This window comes from Egretta garzetta, unplaced genomic scaffold (genome assembly GCF_000687185.1).
Source record: "Egretta garzetta isolate BGI_Z169 unplaced genomic scaffold, ASM68718v1 scaffold81, whole genome shotgun sequence".
In the NCBI taxonomy this organism is placed as follows: Eukaryota; Metazoa; Chordata; class Aves; order Pelecaniformes; family Ardeidae; genus Egretta; species Egretta garzetta.
The window spans coordinates 3,067,433-3,082,516 of NW_009258671.1; the positions used below are offsets into that span (position 1 = coordinate 3,067,433).

The 15,084-nt window shown below is 37.2% G+C and overlaps 1 protein-coding gene across 1 annotated transcript; it reads left to right on the forward strand.

The window, feature by feature from the left end:
* Positions 1-3,834: 3,834 nt before the first annotated feature.
* On the forward strand, positions 3,835-13,074 carry GOLT1B (golgi transport 1B). The gene is made up of 4 exons (XM_009648739.2): positions 3,835-3,986; positions 5,643-5,821; positions 9,183-9,264; positions 10,657-13,074. Exons 1-4 carry the CDS (start codon positions 3,837-3,839, stop codon positions 10,693-10,695), a joined length of 450 nt encoding a protein of 149 aa, XP_009647034.2. The 5' UTR covers positions 3,835-3,836; the 3' UTR covers positions 10,696-13,074.
* Positions 13,075-15,084: the final 2,010 nt, after the last annotated feature.

The window sequence follows — 15,084 nt, forward strand, 5'->3', positions numbered from 1 at the left end:
CTGGGGCTGCGAGCTCCTCCGCCTTGGCAGGAGTGCTGCGATGTGGCGGTGGCGAGAATGAATGAAAACTGAACGGTGAACAAAAGTAACGATTTGCCAAAGCCTTCTAGTGTGCCTCCATGTGGACGTTAGTGGTTTGCAGTCGCTTTAATTATACGTTTGTAGCTTTGCTGTGTTGCGCTGAACGTTTGCAGGCGATGCTGAGGGGGGTTTAAGGTGAGGAGCAGGTGAAGTGAAAAAAGTAGTAAGTGTATGTGACCGTAGTCTTGTTTCCACTGGATAGAAATCCTTGGAAATAGAGATGCTGAAAGGGAAAATTCAGAGAAATCAAAGTAAAGAGGTTCATAAGTGTTTGAACTGCAAGGGAAAGGAGAAAGGTCTTTGATTGAAATGAACATCTTGCATATGATGCTTTTTTGGTGTGGTTGGCATGAAAGGAAATTAGTCTGCTTGATAAGCACCATAGTGTCAGCTATGAAGGAGGGTAAGTGTGAAAGATGTAGAAAAGAAAGTTACAAGAAATAATTTAACTCGATAGCAGGGTGCTAGAAACAGGTGTTGGAGAGCCAAGGATGAAGATGGGCAGAAAGGCAGGTTAGCAACATTCAAGGTCAATGATTTTTTTGAGAAATTCAGGGGCTGTGCTCTGTTACTCAGATGGGTACTAACCCTTGGGGTTCACTTTTAGATTTCTGATTGATTAAACCCTTGTGGGCTTTGCTTTTTGCCTGTTCCCCTGCCCAGAGTATCCACTGGGCAGGGGGGAAGAAGAGAAATCTCTCCAGAAAGAGATCCTCATTTGGGGCCTTCAGCTAATTCCAGTGCTGACTCTGTTGGTTTTAACTGTCAGAGCCAAGAGTAATATACTGTGGAGTTCAGGGCTTTTTAGGTTTTTTTCAATTTTTTTCTGAAATTCTGAGGATATTTCATCAGATATTTTTAAACTCACTGCTGTTTGGAAAAATATGGAGTTAGCCATAGAGTCACTGATAGAGAAGTATGATAAATACCTGGAGAGGACTGCTGCATTAGTTGATGTTTAGAAAGTTAAGTCTGCAGCTGTAGTCTAGAACACTTTAAAAGTGATTTGTTGAATGTTGTTATAAATCACCAGTAATTGCAAAAGAATGCACTTTGTTTTTCCCAAACAAATTAATTTTTCAATGCGAAAAATACTGCTAGCAAAATAATTAAAAATTGAAGCTTCTCATAACCTATAAACTGCATTAATTTTTGCCTTCTGAGAGCCTGTAGGGCACGATTCTATTCTTAGTTTGTACACAAAAGATAGAGAATGTGCATTGTCTTCCCTGAACTTTCACAAGCGATGTATCTTAGTCTTAATATTTAGCGAGCTGTTTAGGTACAGTGCTTGCAGTGCTCTTGCACAGCTTGAAGGGTTTCTGCAGAAACCTTGAGAAAGCATTGCTCCCTCCTCTCAGTAAATCATAATCATTTTAAAAAATCCAGAGTAAATGTCACATGACTAGTATGTGTTTTTGCATTTCTAGGCATTGAAATGTTGTATTTGAGTAATAGGGGAAGACTCTCATGGTGCAGGAGAAAGCATTTAAAATAGTTCACTCCCTCTATAAAAATTGCTAGTTCATTGTTGCAAAGATTATGTATAAAATGTCAGTGCTTTTTTAAATTTCCTCTTAAGAATGCTAGTCAAATATATTTCCAAATTCTGATACGAATCAAATCAGTAACACCTTCTACTGAGATATTGGCAACAGAGAACAATAGTCCTGGACTGCTCATCATCTTTCAGCAGTAGTTTTGGGGTGATAAGGATGGTGGTGGGTTTTTTTGTTTGTTTTTTTTTTCCTTTTCCCTCCCCTAACCAGAGAATATGGTTGATTTCTAAGGTGAATCTGAATCCATTGTAGGAGTAGGTGATTACAAACACGTTTCAAGTGTGACAGAAGTGTCAGAACAGTAATTGCAGCAGCTGTTGGGAGTTGGCCTCTGCCTTTTTGCTAGATCCCTACTTTGTGCTGTGGCTGCAGGAGGAATGAATGCTTGCTTCCCATGACTGCATATTTATCTTACTGGCAGCTGGTAATTCCTCTGGAGTCCTGCCTCCAAGTGTTTTCCTTCCAGAATACAGCTTGTTTCTGCTCTTCTGAAGTAAAGAGTACTAGAGAAAAGGGCGGATAGCAATTGTTACATTGCCTTCAGTCAGTCGATTCAGTGAAGATACAATTTGCAATTCCATTTTTCATTGTAAATGAATATTGAGAAAGTCTGCAGTAAATAAGTTGTAGCGGGTTACTTGGTAATTTTAATTCTGGGTGGTTAAAATGCTCATAGCAAAAGTTTGAAGTGGCAAGCGATATTGTAGAACTACAGATTTAAGACCACAGGGTCTGCAACTTTGCTGAAAGATGACCTCTTACAGAAGTTAGGGAAGTTGAATGTTGCTGTAACAAATCTCTTTACTCTGAGGCATTTTGAAATCTTTTTGCAATACTAAGTGGAAGTTCTGAAATATGTAGAATGATACTCCTTTACTCCTGAGCTCTTCAAGCAACAGTAAATGATCAACTTGACTGCAGTGTAGATCTAAAGTGCAACTAAAATACATTTGGGTAGATCTGGCCGACAGTAGCAGTGAAGGCTATGATAGTGTGGGTGGGGGGTTTGTTTGTTTCAAGCCAGACTGTACAAAACTACTGGGATCTTCTCTCTCTCTCTCCCCTATGTATGCAGATACAAACTGGGATGCCAGCCTGTCTGTAGTAGTTTTTGCTAGCTGCTTTTACGCATCCTGTAGGTTTCTAAATTCTCTGGTTACAAGGATCGCAACAATGTAAGGGTGAGTGCATGGATAAATGCAAAGATTTTGCAGCTGTGCTGCTGCTGTCCTGATACTTCTCTCCTATTGGGTCTGTGTGAGTGTCAAAGGAAGGGCTTAGAGGTTTAATTTTAAAAGAAGGATGTATTGCTAAGTATGGTCTTCACAATACCTCAGAAGCTGTTGTCAAATGGTAGCTTCAATTATAGCTTAACATTCCTAGCCCAGTTTCTCAGACAAACAAATCTTCCATCCTACTCTTGCCTTCCCAGTATTTCTTGAGCAACATTTACACACAGGCAGAATGCAAAGATACTTAGTGTCTACTAATTCTGTGAAAACTAGCAACTGTTTTAAGACCCAAGCTAGCGTTTGGTAGTTGTCAGTACATGTGTAAAGATCCTACAGTATTAATCTGAGTTGTGTTCAAAATGCAAAGATACTTAGTGTGTACTAATTCTGTGAAAACTAGCAACTGTTTGGAGACCCAAGCTAGCGTTCGGTAGTTGTCAGTACATGTGTAACTTGGAAAGATCCTACAGTATTAATCTGAGTTGTGTTCAATCCGGGAGCTGGGGGGAAGTGGGACTGCTATGCAAGATTATGGGAGGTGGAATGTGAGGTCTCAGGAGGATGGAAAGGACCAGGGTACTTGTATTACTGTGGTAAACATCATGGGATAATGAAATTTTGTTTTCCATTTGCAACTTTTATCTGTTCACAAAAGAATCTTTTTCTCCATATGAGCAGTAAATGAAAAGGGATGTCTCTAATGTATATGTATATGCACGCATGGTTTTTTGTTGCATTCAACTTCAGTATATAGCTCCAAATATGTATTTTTTTAGATAAGCAGTTTCCAAAGATCTCTGTTATTGAAGTAATTGGTATCTACAAGACTTGCTATGTTTGCACACTCGAGAAGGGTTTTAGGTGGTCATAATATAGGCTGAGTTTTTCTATAAATTTAAAATGTCTGTAGATTGGACATTCCAAGTCTTTCAATAATTTCTATTCCAAGTTTTTCGCAATTTCTATGCATGAGTTTTTCCTGGTACCATGTTTTGTTATGTGCCTGAATTTTTCTTTTTCAGAGATTGGAATGGGCCTAACAGGCTTTGGAGTGTTTTTCCTTTTCTTTGGAATGATACTCTTCTTTGACAAAGCTCTTCTGGCTATTGGAAATGTAAGTGTCTGCTGTTCAGTCTTAGCTTCTGCACTGCTTAGAATTAAGTATATGATACATTAAACTAAATATAGAACAATAGGTTATCAGTTTGAAACTGGATCACAAAAAATACTGTGGCAATTTGGTATAAAGGAAGAGTTATGCTCAGTGATACGAGTGAGTCATTTTTCCTGATTAAAGTTAGAGCAGCTCACATCAATCTAAATAGCATATCCCCAGGTCAGGCCTGCGGTATGTTGGTCAGACAAGAAGCTTGTTCAACAGTTGTTATGCTGCTGCAAATAAGATTTTTAGATTGGCTGTCATTACTAATGCTTTCTTTTTTGTGATCTTTTAAGATAACTGTCAAATTTAAGTATCTATTTGGGTAAGAGTAGTGAAGTGTTCTGTACACGCTAGCAAATGTAGCTTTGGTGTGCTTTGAAGAAGCAAAGAATTATGAATTGCTGACAATCTGGGTTTAGAAGAGCCAATCGTCCTTTATAGTAGAGAGATTTAATATCTTCAGTTTTTACCAAATCAAAATTTTTCACTTAAAGCTGGATAGAAGATAAATCCTAGTTCTGGTACACAAAGTTCCCAATCCAAAGCAAATATAAAATGACAGGGTGTTTTGTGAATGTGATAATCTCTGTGCCTCTGCTGTTCTCAGCTTCGCCAGCCAGCCAAGAGCACAGCCTGGTAAAAGGTTTGCATCCTCTTTTGCTGATGCCTAAAAGTCTTGTGGTCAAAACTGATCGGTTTCATTCTGTGGCAGCAGAGTCAAATACTGAGATTCACTGATGGGAAAATGAGGAGAGCATAGGCAGGAAGAGACAATGACAGGCTATATGCTAACCAAAGGTAATGCAAGAAAAGGTACTGTATCCTTACAGAATGTTGTTTGGTTGTTTGGGGTTTTTTAAGTGATATCAGAAAGGGGGAAAAGGTGGTAAGGAAGTGGTTTATTAAATAACATACAAAACTTAAATTTCATCTATAATCTTAAGTAAAATCCCCCTTTCAGCAAAAATGTTGCCCAGATGTATGCTTACAAGCTGAAACAGTTACAAATCCTGTTGCTAAAGGACACTAAAAGTAGTTCTAAATAGTTGGGACTGATGATAGCATTCAGTCTATACTGGAACTAATAAACGGTAGAAAGCCTATACACAGTAAAAAAAAATAAACAACGAAGAGAACTGATAATGCTCTTCAGCTGTTTTCCTTTTTTGGCTTTGTACTGTTCAGTAGCTCAGTATGAGCTATTGAAGATGTCCATGGTACAGAACAGAGGTGCTTTTGTAATACATCTGATCTCGGTTTTTGGGAACCTTTGCTGTCAGTGGTACTAAGCTTCAGCACTGCTTGTGGATAATGACTGTACTTATGTTACAGGACAGATAACTCTTTTCACCAGGTCTTTTGACATGATTGTGTTCCTCAGAGACCACAAAGGTAGACTCTTTACCTTTTAAGGAGCTGAAAGAAGAGTTCTGAATGCTAGCTACAAATGCTTTAAGATGGACTTGACAAAAGAAAACCACTAGTAAATTTCTTCTCACCACCTATCTTTTGGTAGTAAAAGATGTTGTGCAAGAAATGCAGTCTAATGCTGTAGAATATATATCTTTACATCCTGTTTTCTTCTTTGGTTTTTTTTGTCTTTTCTAGGTTTTATTTGTGGCTGGCTTGTCTTTTGTTATTGGTTTAGAAAGAACATTTAGATTCTTCTTTCAAAAACACAAAATGAAAGCAACGGGCTTTTTCCTGGGTGGTGTGCTCATAGTTCTCATTGGTTGGCCTTTAATAGGAATGATCCTTGAAATTTATGGGTTCTTCCTATTATTCAGGTAAGACTTGTTTCAAAATACTTTTCTGTATTGGTGTATCTAGGAATAAATGTATTTGTTTAGTGTTGCTGCATTACAGCTGACAAAGCAGCGTCCTTCAAATGTTACTTTTTGATAGATTTTATATAAAGTTCTTGATTTACACTGGCAAGAGGTAGAAAGCTGGTAAGTATTTTTCCAAGACTCTAATCTGCTAACATTTGAGGTATATACCAAACTGACTTGGTTAATATTGTTTATGTCTAATTAACCTAATTATAAAGCTTCAAAATATCTGGGAGCCCACATTTTTAGTAGTACAAATTTTTGGTTTTTTTTACTATTTCCTCATTAAAAAAAAAGGCAGCTTAGATGCTTAGTATTTTTTTTTTTGGTGGGGAGTTTGTTCTTTTCTTTATCAAATAGAGCAAAATACTTGGTTACAAACATCCTAGGTTTGTTATCTTACCATTTCATTACTATGGTAGCCCGGTCAAAAGATGTTTTCTGTCATACTTCATTACTCTTGCGCCCTAGGGTAGTCAGAACTGGTGGATTTGGTTAACATTATCTTGACTGAGTTAAGGAAAGGTGACACTTCTTAATTTTTTGAACAGCAATCTTGATACATGTTATAGCTTTCACAATGTGCCGTTCAACTTCTTCATAAATGCAATTGTAGTGGTGAAAAAATTTGACTTGTTACAACCTATATATCTATATTTTTTTCTTTGAGGTTTGTTGAAGTTCCATGCTTCAGTATAGAACAAAGTACAAAATATGCTAATAAAGGAGAGGCTTTTAGTTGTTCTTGGACTTCTGTTTAGGCGAAGGCTGTTCCACTAATGGTTATTAATCTAATAACAGACGTCTAAAATATTTTCCAAGTGTTCAGCTGCTGGCTAAATAATACAGTTCCTGTTAATCAAAACCAAACCACTGTTCTCATGGTGCTCTTTTCCCACTCAATAGAATTGTTTGTTAATCTTGTATTTAGTTTGGATAAAATGTTTAAATATTTTAGGGAAGAAAAAATCTTAACTTGGCTTTTAATATACGCTTCTTATTGTTCTACTCTGTATTATTCTAAACTCTATCACTGCAAGTGTTTTGAAAATCACTGTATTTTACTGAACACATTGTCACTTCTTCCATGTAGCACACTGATTAAATCAGCCAGTACAAAGTAGAGTGTGTTTCCAACCAAACGCCCCTCCTGTTAAAAGATTTCAAAAGAATTATAAATTACCATGTCTAAGCAGGTGTGGTTATGGTTTATCTATTGGTGCTAGCCAGGGGCTAGCAGGCTAAAATAATGTTGAAGAGATATAGGAGGTCAGTAGCTTTCCCTAGGTCACTAGGAATATCCCTTAGCCAGAAGAGCATCAACAAGGGATAGATAATTCCAGGTGTGAATGTTTACATGATCTGTTTCAATTTAAAACATTTCTAGACCATATTTTCTAATGCTTAATCCTTCTTAGATGCTAAATACCTTGCTACAATGTTAGCTGGTTACTACCTCAAACAAAGCTTTTTGTTTTGCCTCAGTCTTAATTTCAACCATTATCTTTTTTGGCGACTTGCTCCTTTCTGAAGAAGTTAAAAATGGAGCATTTCCTCAAGCATCATTTTATAGGATTCCTCAGGATCCTGCTGTTTGGATTCATAACAGAAAACTTTCCTGGTTATCACTGGTCTCTGAAGTACATAATTTTCTTAGGCCCAAGGAATACCAGATCAGTTTATGCACCTTTGGATTTGTTAGGGCGGCATGTTGTGAGGATGGGCATTTCAGTGTATCCTAATGGTTCTAGTCATGTAGATTACTGGGGCTTCTATATGGAAAACATTTATATTTATCAAGAGCCATTTAGCAGTTCCATAACTTTACGTCAACTCAGACTAAGATAGTACAAATATAAACCACTGTATTGTACTTTTTTCAGTCTCTTGATTTTCAGACCACTAAACCAGTTCCATTAGGTGTTCAGATCTTTCTAGAATCTTTACTCACGGGTTGTTGTCTTGTGTATTCTAGACTACTTTTACACAGTCACCTTTCATATGCTCTAGCAGTAATTGCAGAGCCCCTGTTGTCCACAAAGTAATGGTTGGGTACTGGTGACCAAGAACACTTAAACAAAAGACAGGATTGTAAAGATGATTTTTTTTTTTTTTTTTTAAGATTCATCTGACTGAAGTGAGAGACATGTGCTGCTATTATTATTATTTTACTCTGGTTTAGATCTAGAATTTCTTTCCTGTAACATGCTGTTGTAAGTTTCCCATCAGAGGTTTAGTCTTTTGCCATACTTTCACATGCTCAGATTGCATTCCCTGGAGAAGGCTGTTATGGGACAGGATCTGTTGCTGTATTCTAAGCTGCTTTTGGAGCCTTGTTCAGATTACAAGCATCCAAAGTTACAGTTAACAATATTATCCTGCCTCTACTGTCTATTCCTTATTCTTGGCTACATCAATTGTTTTAATCTATTACAAGTGGTTTGTGTGCCCTGCATCACAATTTACTGGACCACTGAAGTGATGCAGTCTTCAAAAAAAAGAACAACTCCAGGAAAAACTTGCTATCATCCTGCAGATAGTTCTTACCAGCGTAGCAAAGAGGATGATGTCTTGCGAGACTTCACTGTAGCTGAGGTTTCATTACTTGTTAACCCTTATTCTATGCAGGGAATGTATAGCTCAACACAAGATAATCCAGTACGTTGCCACCACCAGCTGAATTGCTGCAGGTGACTGCAAACAGCTGAGATATTGCTGTAGAAAATGTGTTTTCCTGCTGCAGAGATGAAGTGCAGAGGGCTACACCATAGCAGTTATGCTAGGCAACATCCCCTGGCTCATGATTCAAATCCCTGACTTTACATGAAGTTGTCAAATAAGTGAATACACAACTCTACCATGCTTAATTTTCTTCAGGTAATGTTAAGCATACCATATATAGGGGATTACTCAGAATTCACTTCAGTTTTTCTTACATCAGGTATTGCAAGAATATATTTTCTATAACGTAAAAAGAAATTGTCTCGAAATATGTGTGGTTACTTTAAGAAATTAGTTGGGAGCAACAGTTCTGTTGACCAAGTTGTGTATTCTTTAGTTACTTTTTGAAGAGCTGACTGAGGGTTGCCAGCTATGAAGAAAATTAAGTTCATCTAAAAATAAGGTCTTTCTTTCCTGGTTTTCTTCTTTCACTGCTGAATGTATGTTGATATATTTGGTAAAATTAATGTGCCGCTAACAACCAACAAGATTTATATGATTTTGGTTTAAAAAATGCCTCCTATTTCATTTTATAGCAATATGAGAAGAGCTTAATCATAAAAACTAATAAAATCTTCTGATTTCTTACCTAAAGGGGGTTCTTTCCTGTGGTGGTTGGCTTTATTAGAAGAGTTCCAGTTCTTGGCTATCTCTTGAATTTACCTGGTATAAGCTCGGTAAGTGTTTGGTACTTCATGTAAAATTTGAAGCTTGTACTTTTTGGTGTGGTTTTTTTTTTTTTTTTTATTTTTTTTTTTATTCCATTGTTGTAGCCATAGTAGATATGGAAATAAAGCAAATGTAACTTTAGGGCAGTGACTTCAAGTGTAGTCCTGTATGGTCCTTGCACCATACAGATCCCCTTTGTTCCCAGTGAGAGACTTGCAGATGTAAAAGGAGCAAAAGGACACCTTTGCAGAAGCTGCCCCTGCTTACATGTTGTGAAGTGGGAAGAGCTCTGGTTGTGACTCAGAATGCTGGGGTTCTGCTTCCTGCTTCACTGTTGGCCCTAGGTGACTAGATAGGTGAATCGTGCCACTGCTCTGCGCCCCTTCTCCTGTCTGTATGAGGAGGAGGGTGCTGTTCTTCTTTGTGTAGTATTTGGCTACATCTATGAAAAGCGGCCTGTAAAAGCAAACAGTTTAGCTCAATGTGAAGTTGCAGCTTCTATGGCGAATCCAGAAACTCTTGTGATGCATAATCATTCATCAGATATATTTATTAAGGCCCACTGCATCAGACTACATCTTCCTGTTTACTAAGATTTGTATTTTTTCACAGTTTTTCTTAACCAAATAGCCAGGGATTTGAAAACATTTAAGAGGTGCCAGAAAGATGGAAATCTAGGGTATTTCAGTCAACTACTTTTACTGTGCTAATTTCTGTATGTACTTTAACACAAATGTTTTTAACCCTAGTTTTGAAAGCAACAGTTTTAATAGCTACTACTAAAAAATTAATGGGGATATAACTTAGATGTATATAGTCTGGGTTTTTTTTAAAAATAGCATTCTAGATAATCTGTTCCAATCTTACAGTTAGGCCAAGTTCTGGCTCATAATTCATGATCAATTGAATGTTTCATTTGTCAATTGATCTTACTTAGCCACATTTAATTTGATCATAATGGGGTTAAATCTTGTTTTAAAAAGATAATTGTTAATGTTTTATTCAAAGCCTACGTAGGCTCAGAAGAGAATCCACAGTAATGGTCAGTTGAAATATCTTACTTGGTCTACTAATGCATGTGTGGCTGATACTGTATTGTTTTGTTTTAATCATTAAGCTAGCAGTGTTATCTGCATTCTTCTATTTCCTTTTTCATTCTGTTGCATCTTCATGTTGCACTGTTAATGTCTATATGAGAAAAACATGTCATGCAGAAACACAGTTGCAATGTAAGATTTTTTTAATTTTCACAAACTTAAATCATGAGACCTTGGTGAGTACTATTTGACTCTCATTTTCAGTCGCATACTAACTGTGCAAGTAGCAAGTGATATTTGAGAGTAACTTCACTGTACATAAATGTCATGCAGCTTAAAACCTTTTTGTCTCCTTTTCTACAGCTTGTAGATAAAGTTGGAGAAAGCAACAACATGGTATAATGGCAAGAGGGCAGAAGACTGATTCTAAACTTATTGTATTATTTATAAAATCCTTTTGAAGAATACTCAGCACAAAGATTAAGTTGTGTACAAAGGAAAAGCTTGTTACATTCTTTACATAACAGTTTAATTTAAAATGTATAGTCAACAATATACATTAGAAAAGAAGCTCAGCAAGTATGCTTCTAGGAAAGTAACTCCAGAGTTCAGGAAGTAAACTGAAGAGGTGGAAGTCATGGAATAACCCGTGTTACAGTTGTTCAAGACTACTTTCGCTGGGTTTGGAAAACATGCTAGAGGCAATGAACCCATGTTGAATTAATGGAGCCTGTACTTTACCTCCTTATTTTGAAGGTGCAGTAAACTGGCATACATTTTTAAGGGTGACCCAAACTTAAACAGCCCTCTGCTTGCTATCCTCAGAGTGCAAAAAAACCCAGAAAACTTTTTGTGTAATGAGATGCGTCTTTGCATGAAGGTTAAGATGACTGTTCATCTTTAAGTGTATTATGGGAAAAAAAAGGAAACCCTACACGGTTCTGTTGTAAACATTTTTGTAAATACATGGCTGAAATAAAACATTGTTATCTTAATGTTTCAAAGCCAAATGTAAGTTGATTGTATTTGCCTTCTGTTTCGGAACATGCAAAAGGTCAATCTTTAATAACTTCAGTCTCAACTGTTGGTTCTGAACATGTAGAGTTCAACAGGGAACTCTGGAAACTGACTTGCACTCCTTCTGGTTTGTTCTCCTTCAGTCGTGTTACATGTGCATCTGGATGAGAATGTAGCCCCCTTGTCACTAACATGAAAACTTTGTGAAATATGCTTAGTTCACAGAAAAATGCATTTGGTTAAGGTGCTGACATGAACCCTGTGAAATGTATCTTACCAAACTTAAACCTTTGTTTTTAAATAGTTTGAAGCTAAGGTTTCTTTGTTTACTCTGGAACTACAAATTGACTTTTATTTTTTACAGTAATAAAATGAAAACTTAAAATTCTGTGTATGTGAGTCTTTGGGGAGAAAATTTTGCTAATGGGGCTAACTAAAGATCAAGTGCCAATCTCCATATGTTTTGTAACTTGTTGCTTGGGTTATCTTCAAATAACTTAAAACTTCTATCAGTCACAGCAACAACTTTGCTGTTGTAGAGATTCTTGGCTAATCTGGAATAAATGTCCCCTATTAATGCAAGGGTCACACTTCTGCTTCTGTTGGAATGTTAAACCTTGTGCACTTAATAGTATCCTCACCTAACAAAACATGATCATTAAGTAAATTTTATTTGTGGAGGCTTTGGGAGTTTCTCCTGATTTTTAATTTTCTTTTCCCTTGAATGTAATCCTAAAAAAATTACCGAAATGCAATTGTAGTATTTCAAGTAGTTATGTAGTCTTAAAGGTCTAATGACTGTTTAGTGGTGTTTTTTCCTTTTTCTTTATTATGCAGTTAAAATTGGTATTTTTCCAAAATAACTTCTAAGAAGAATCATCATATACCAACCCTTTTGGAAGTTGCTACAAAGTTTATTTGTACAAGATGTGTTTTATTTTCATTACAACTGTAAATAGCCACAGTCTACTATTCCCAATGTTTAATTTGCTTTTTCTCAAACAGGCACAAAGTGATTCTATGAAAAAATGCTGTTATATGTAGAATGAATAGCATCTGCAAAGTCAGTGGTTTTAATTTATAAATGACAAAAAATGGCTATATTTGCCTGATGGCATGCATGTTGTAGTTTACAGACAGGACTACATACGACTTGCGGCTTCTACCTCAAGAGATGAACCAATTTTAACTGCTCCTGTAGATCTGTTGTGTGTTAAAATGCCTGGAGAATAACACTACAGCAGTTTAGCAAACTCATCTTGTTTGTTTTGGTAGAGCACTGGTCTGTACTGTGGGAGTCAAATACTGTTTAAAGCAGACCATGTTCATCATCAGACATTAGGAGTCAGCTACCTGAAGATTTTTTTTTTTCTTGTCTTTTGAAAAGTAATGTGATGGAAAAGGTGGATTGCACCATGTGACTATGGAGCTCTGACTGAAAGCAAATTGCTCGGTAAGCTGAAGTACCTTCAACAAGAAATCCAATGATACCTTTCAGAGGCAATGAATGTGTTGCAGTGTATGGTCTTTCAGCCCTCTGAAGTGCCGGGATGCAGTTCATCTTGCTTTTATTTAATTTGTTGTTTTAAATCAAAAGTCAGTTTTTGTCAGATGTGAACTGTTGTGAAAAGCGTCTGAGGGAACAAAATTATATGTTGAATTTAGCATAGTCTTTATCCCTCAAGGTAATGTTGTCTTTGAGACAGTTTTGCCAAGATAAATGTGGGTGGCAGCAAAGGTCAAAATGACTTTTAGCCTTAAAGTGTTTCTGTCGTTGTAAAAATATCTTTAACAGAAACATGCTTGGAACATTTCCCCTTTTAAATGTAACTTATAATTGCTGCTCTAAAAATTGTAAGGATGGATCTTACTCTGAGCAAATGAGTACTGTAAATATCCTTGTCATACCTTGAATAAATGGGTACATTTTTCTATAATTTGTCTCTGTGTCTCTTTACGTGCACATTTTAAGAAAGCATTTTGACAAGTTTTCCTTTCCAAAGGTCAGGGAGTGCATGCTGTTACTGCTGGGCTATCTTATACTGTTGTGACTTTGATAGTAAATAGTGTGTCTGATTAATCTTAAATGGAAAGGTTTCCTCTTTTTCTTACAATAAACCTTTTACATAAACATCCCCCTAGTTACTCAGGTTCCAGTTTCAAACACAAAAAAATGTGGAAATTAGTTACATGGGTAATAGTTTCTTTGTTAAACTACCTCCTTTCCTTTATGTGAAGGAAATAACTGCAGAACTTCAGGAGAAAAAGGGTACACGTCTAGAACTTAGAGCAGGTTCTAGGCCCTGTGCTTTCAGTTTAGTTCACAGATACGAGCATGAGTTCTCGGTTTCCTAGGGAGTGGCCTGACAAAGCCGGTTCACTATTCTGGGGTGCGCTGCAAGCTTGCAGCCCACGGCTGAGGATTTTCACAGAGGGAGTAGGAATAGCAAAACCAGGGATTTTGTTTGGTAAGATGTTGTGTTGGTGCTAGTTAATGCCTTAAAAGTTTACTTTGACTGAAGTTCCAGCCTCTGCTTAACTTACTGAAGCTGGTTCTACCCTGATGATTCCAAAGAGTTATCACTCCCTAATTTAAAACAAAAAAGTCCCAGTTACATACAGCTGTATTTGTTAAAACTGTGACAGGTATAATCTGTATGTAGCTCATGGCCAGTTACTTTCTGTGAACAGGTGCCATTTATTAACCAGGAATATTTTGTTATTGCTTGCAATATGGTACCACTGTAATTAGCATCTGCGTCAAAAACCTTGTAAAGAAAAGTATGTTGTCTCTGCAGTAGACGTCAAAGGCAAGGTTTTATTGGATTACTTTAAAATTGTTTTGTTGACAGATTTCAAGGTACAGACTCATCTGTTGCTTTTCTGGTTCACTTGATTTATCAGGCTGGAAAGTAGAGTCCACCTCCCGAAACCAAACATAGCATGTCTGTCTCCCTGCTGTCTCTTCAGATGTTGCTGCCAGCCCTTGGACTCTGGTTGCTACTTCTCTGGCTGCCAGGTCCTGGCTGGCTTTGGCTGTTAACTTCTACCCTTTGGGTTCCCATTACCAGCTATGACAGCACTAGTGTGCCATTGCCAGACTAACTTACCCAGCAGAATTTGGCTTTTGTGGCCCGCTTGTTCTAAGCTTTACCCCTCTAGTATTGGTCTTGGCATATTAAAGCATCTTTCAGAAGACTTGGATCTCATGCTCAGTTCAACATAGAGATCCTGCATCTGCTGTAATTCCTTGCCAATCCTAATTTCAGCACAATAATTATATGCTAAAGCATCCTCCTCAAATACGTAACAATTTACAGAAAAATGACAGGACTGATGTGCAGTGGATTTGGTGTGGAATTCATTATCTTGAACCAAGTGTTACGACTGATAATTTGCTGTCAAGGTCTATTTATAGAAATCCATTTGAGTGTGTGTTACCAGTCATTAATGTGTCTACCTGTTGAAGTAGTGCCTGTCTGGAGGTATACTTGCTGAAAAGCACGTGTGTTCCTGTATACTTTCTAACATTTCTCATTGAAGCAGTAGTGCCACTTTGCTGAGGAATGTAATGGATCTCCTATAAGAATACATCCGTTTGAAGTATCTTATGGTGTGTGATGCCGAAAGCTCATAAAAGCACTGGGCTCCTAGCTGACTCACCAGATGCGGGAATTTATCCTCTGAGAGGGCAAGAGCATTGGACCTGATGTTTGGCACCGGGCAATAGATCTCATGGAGACCCAGGAGCTGGGGTGTTTATAACCGCGAACT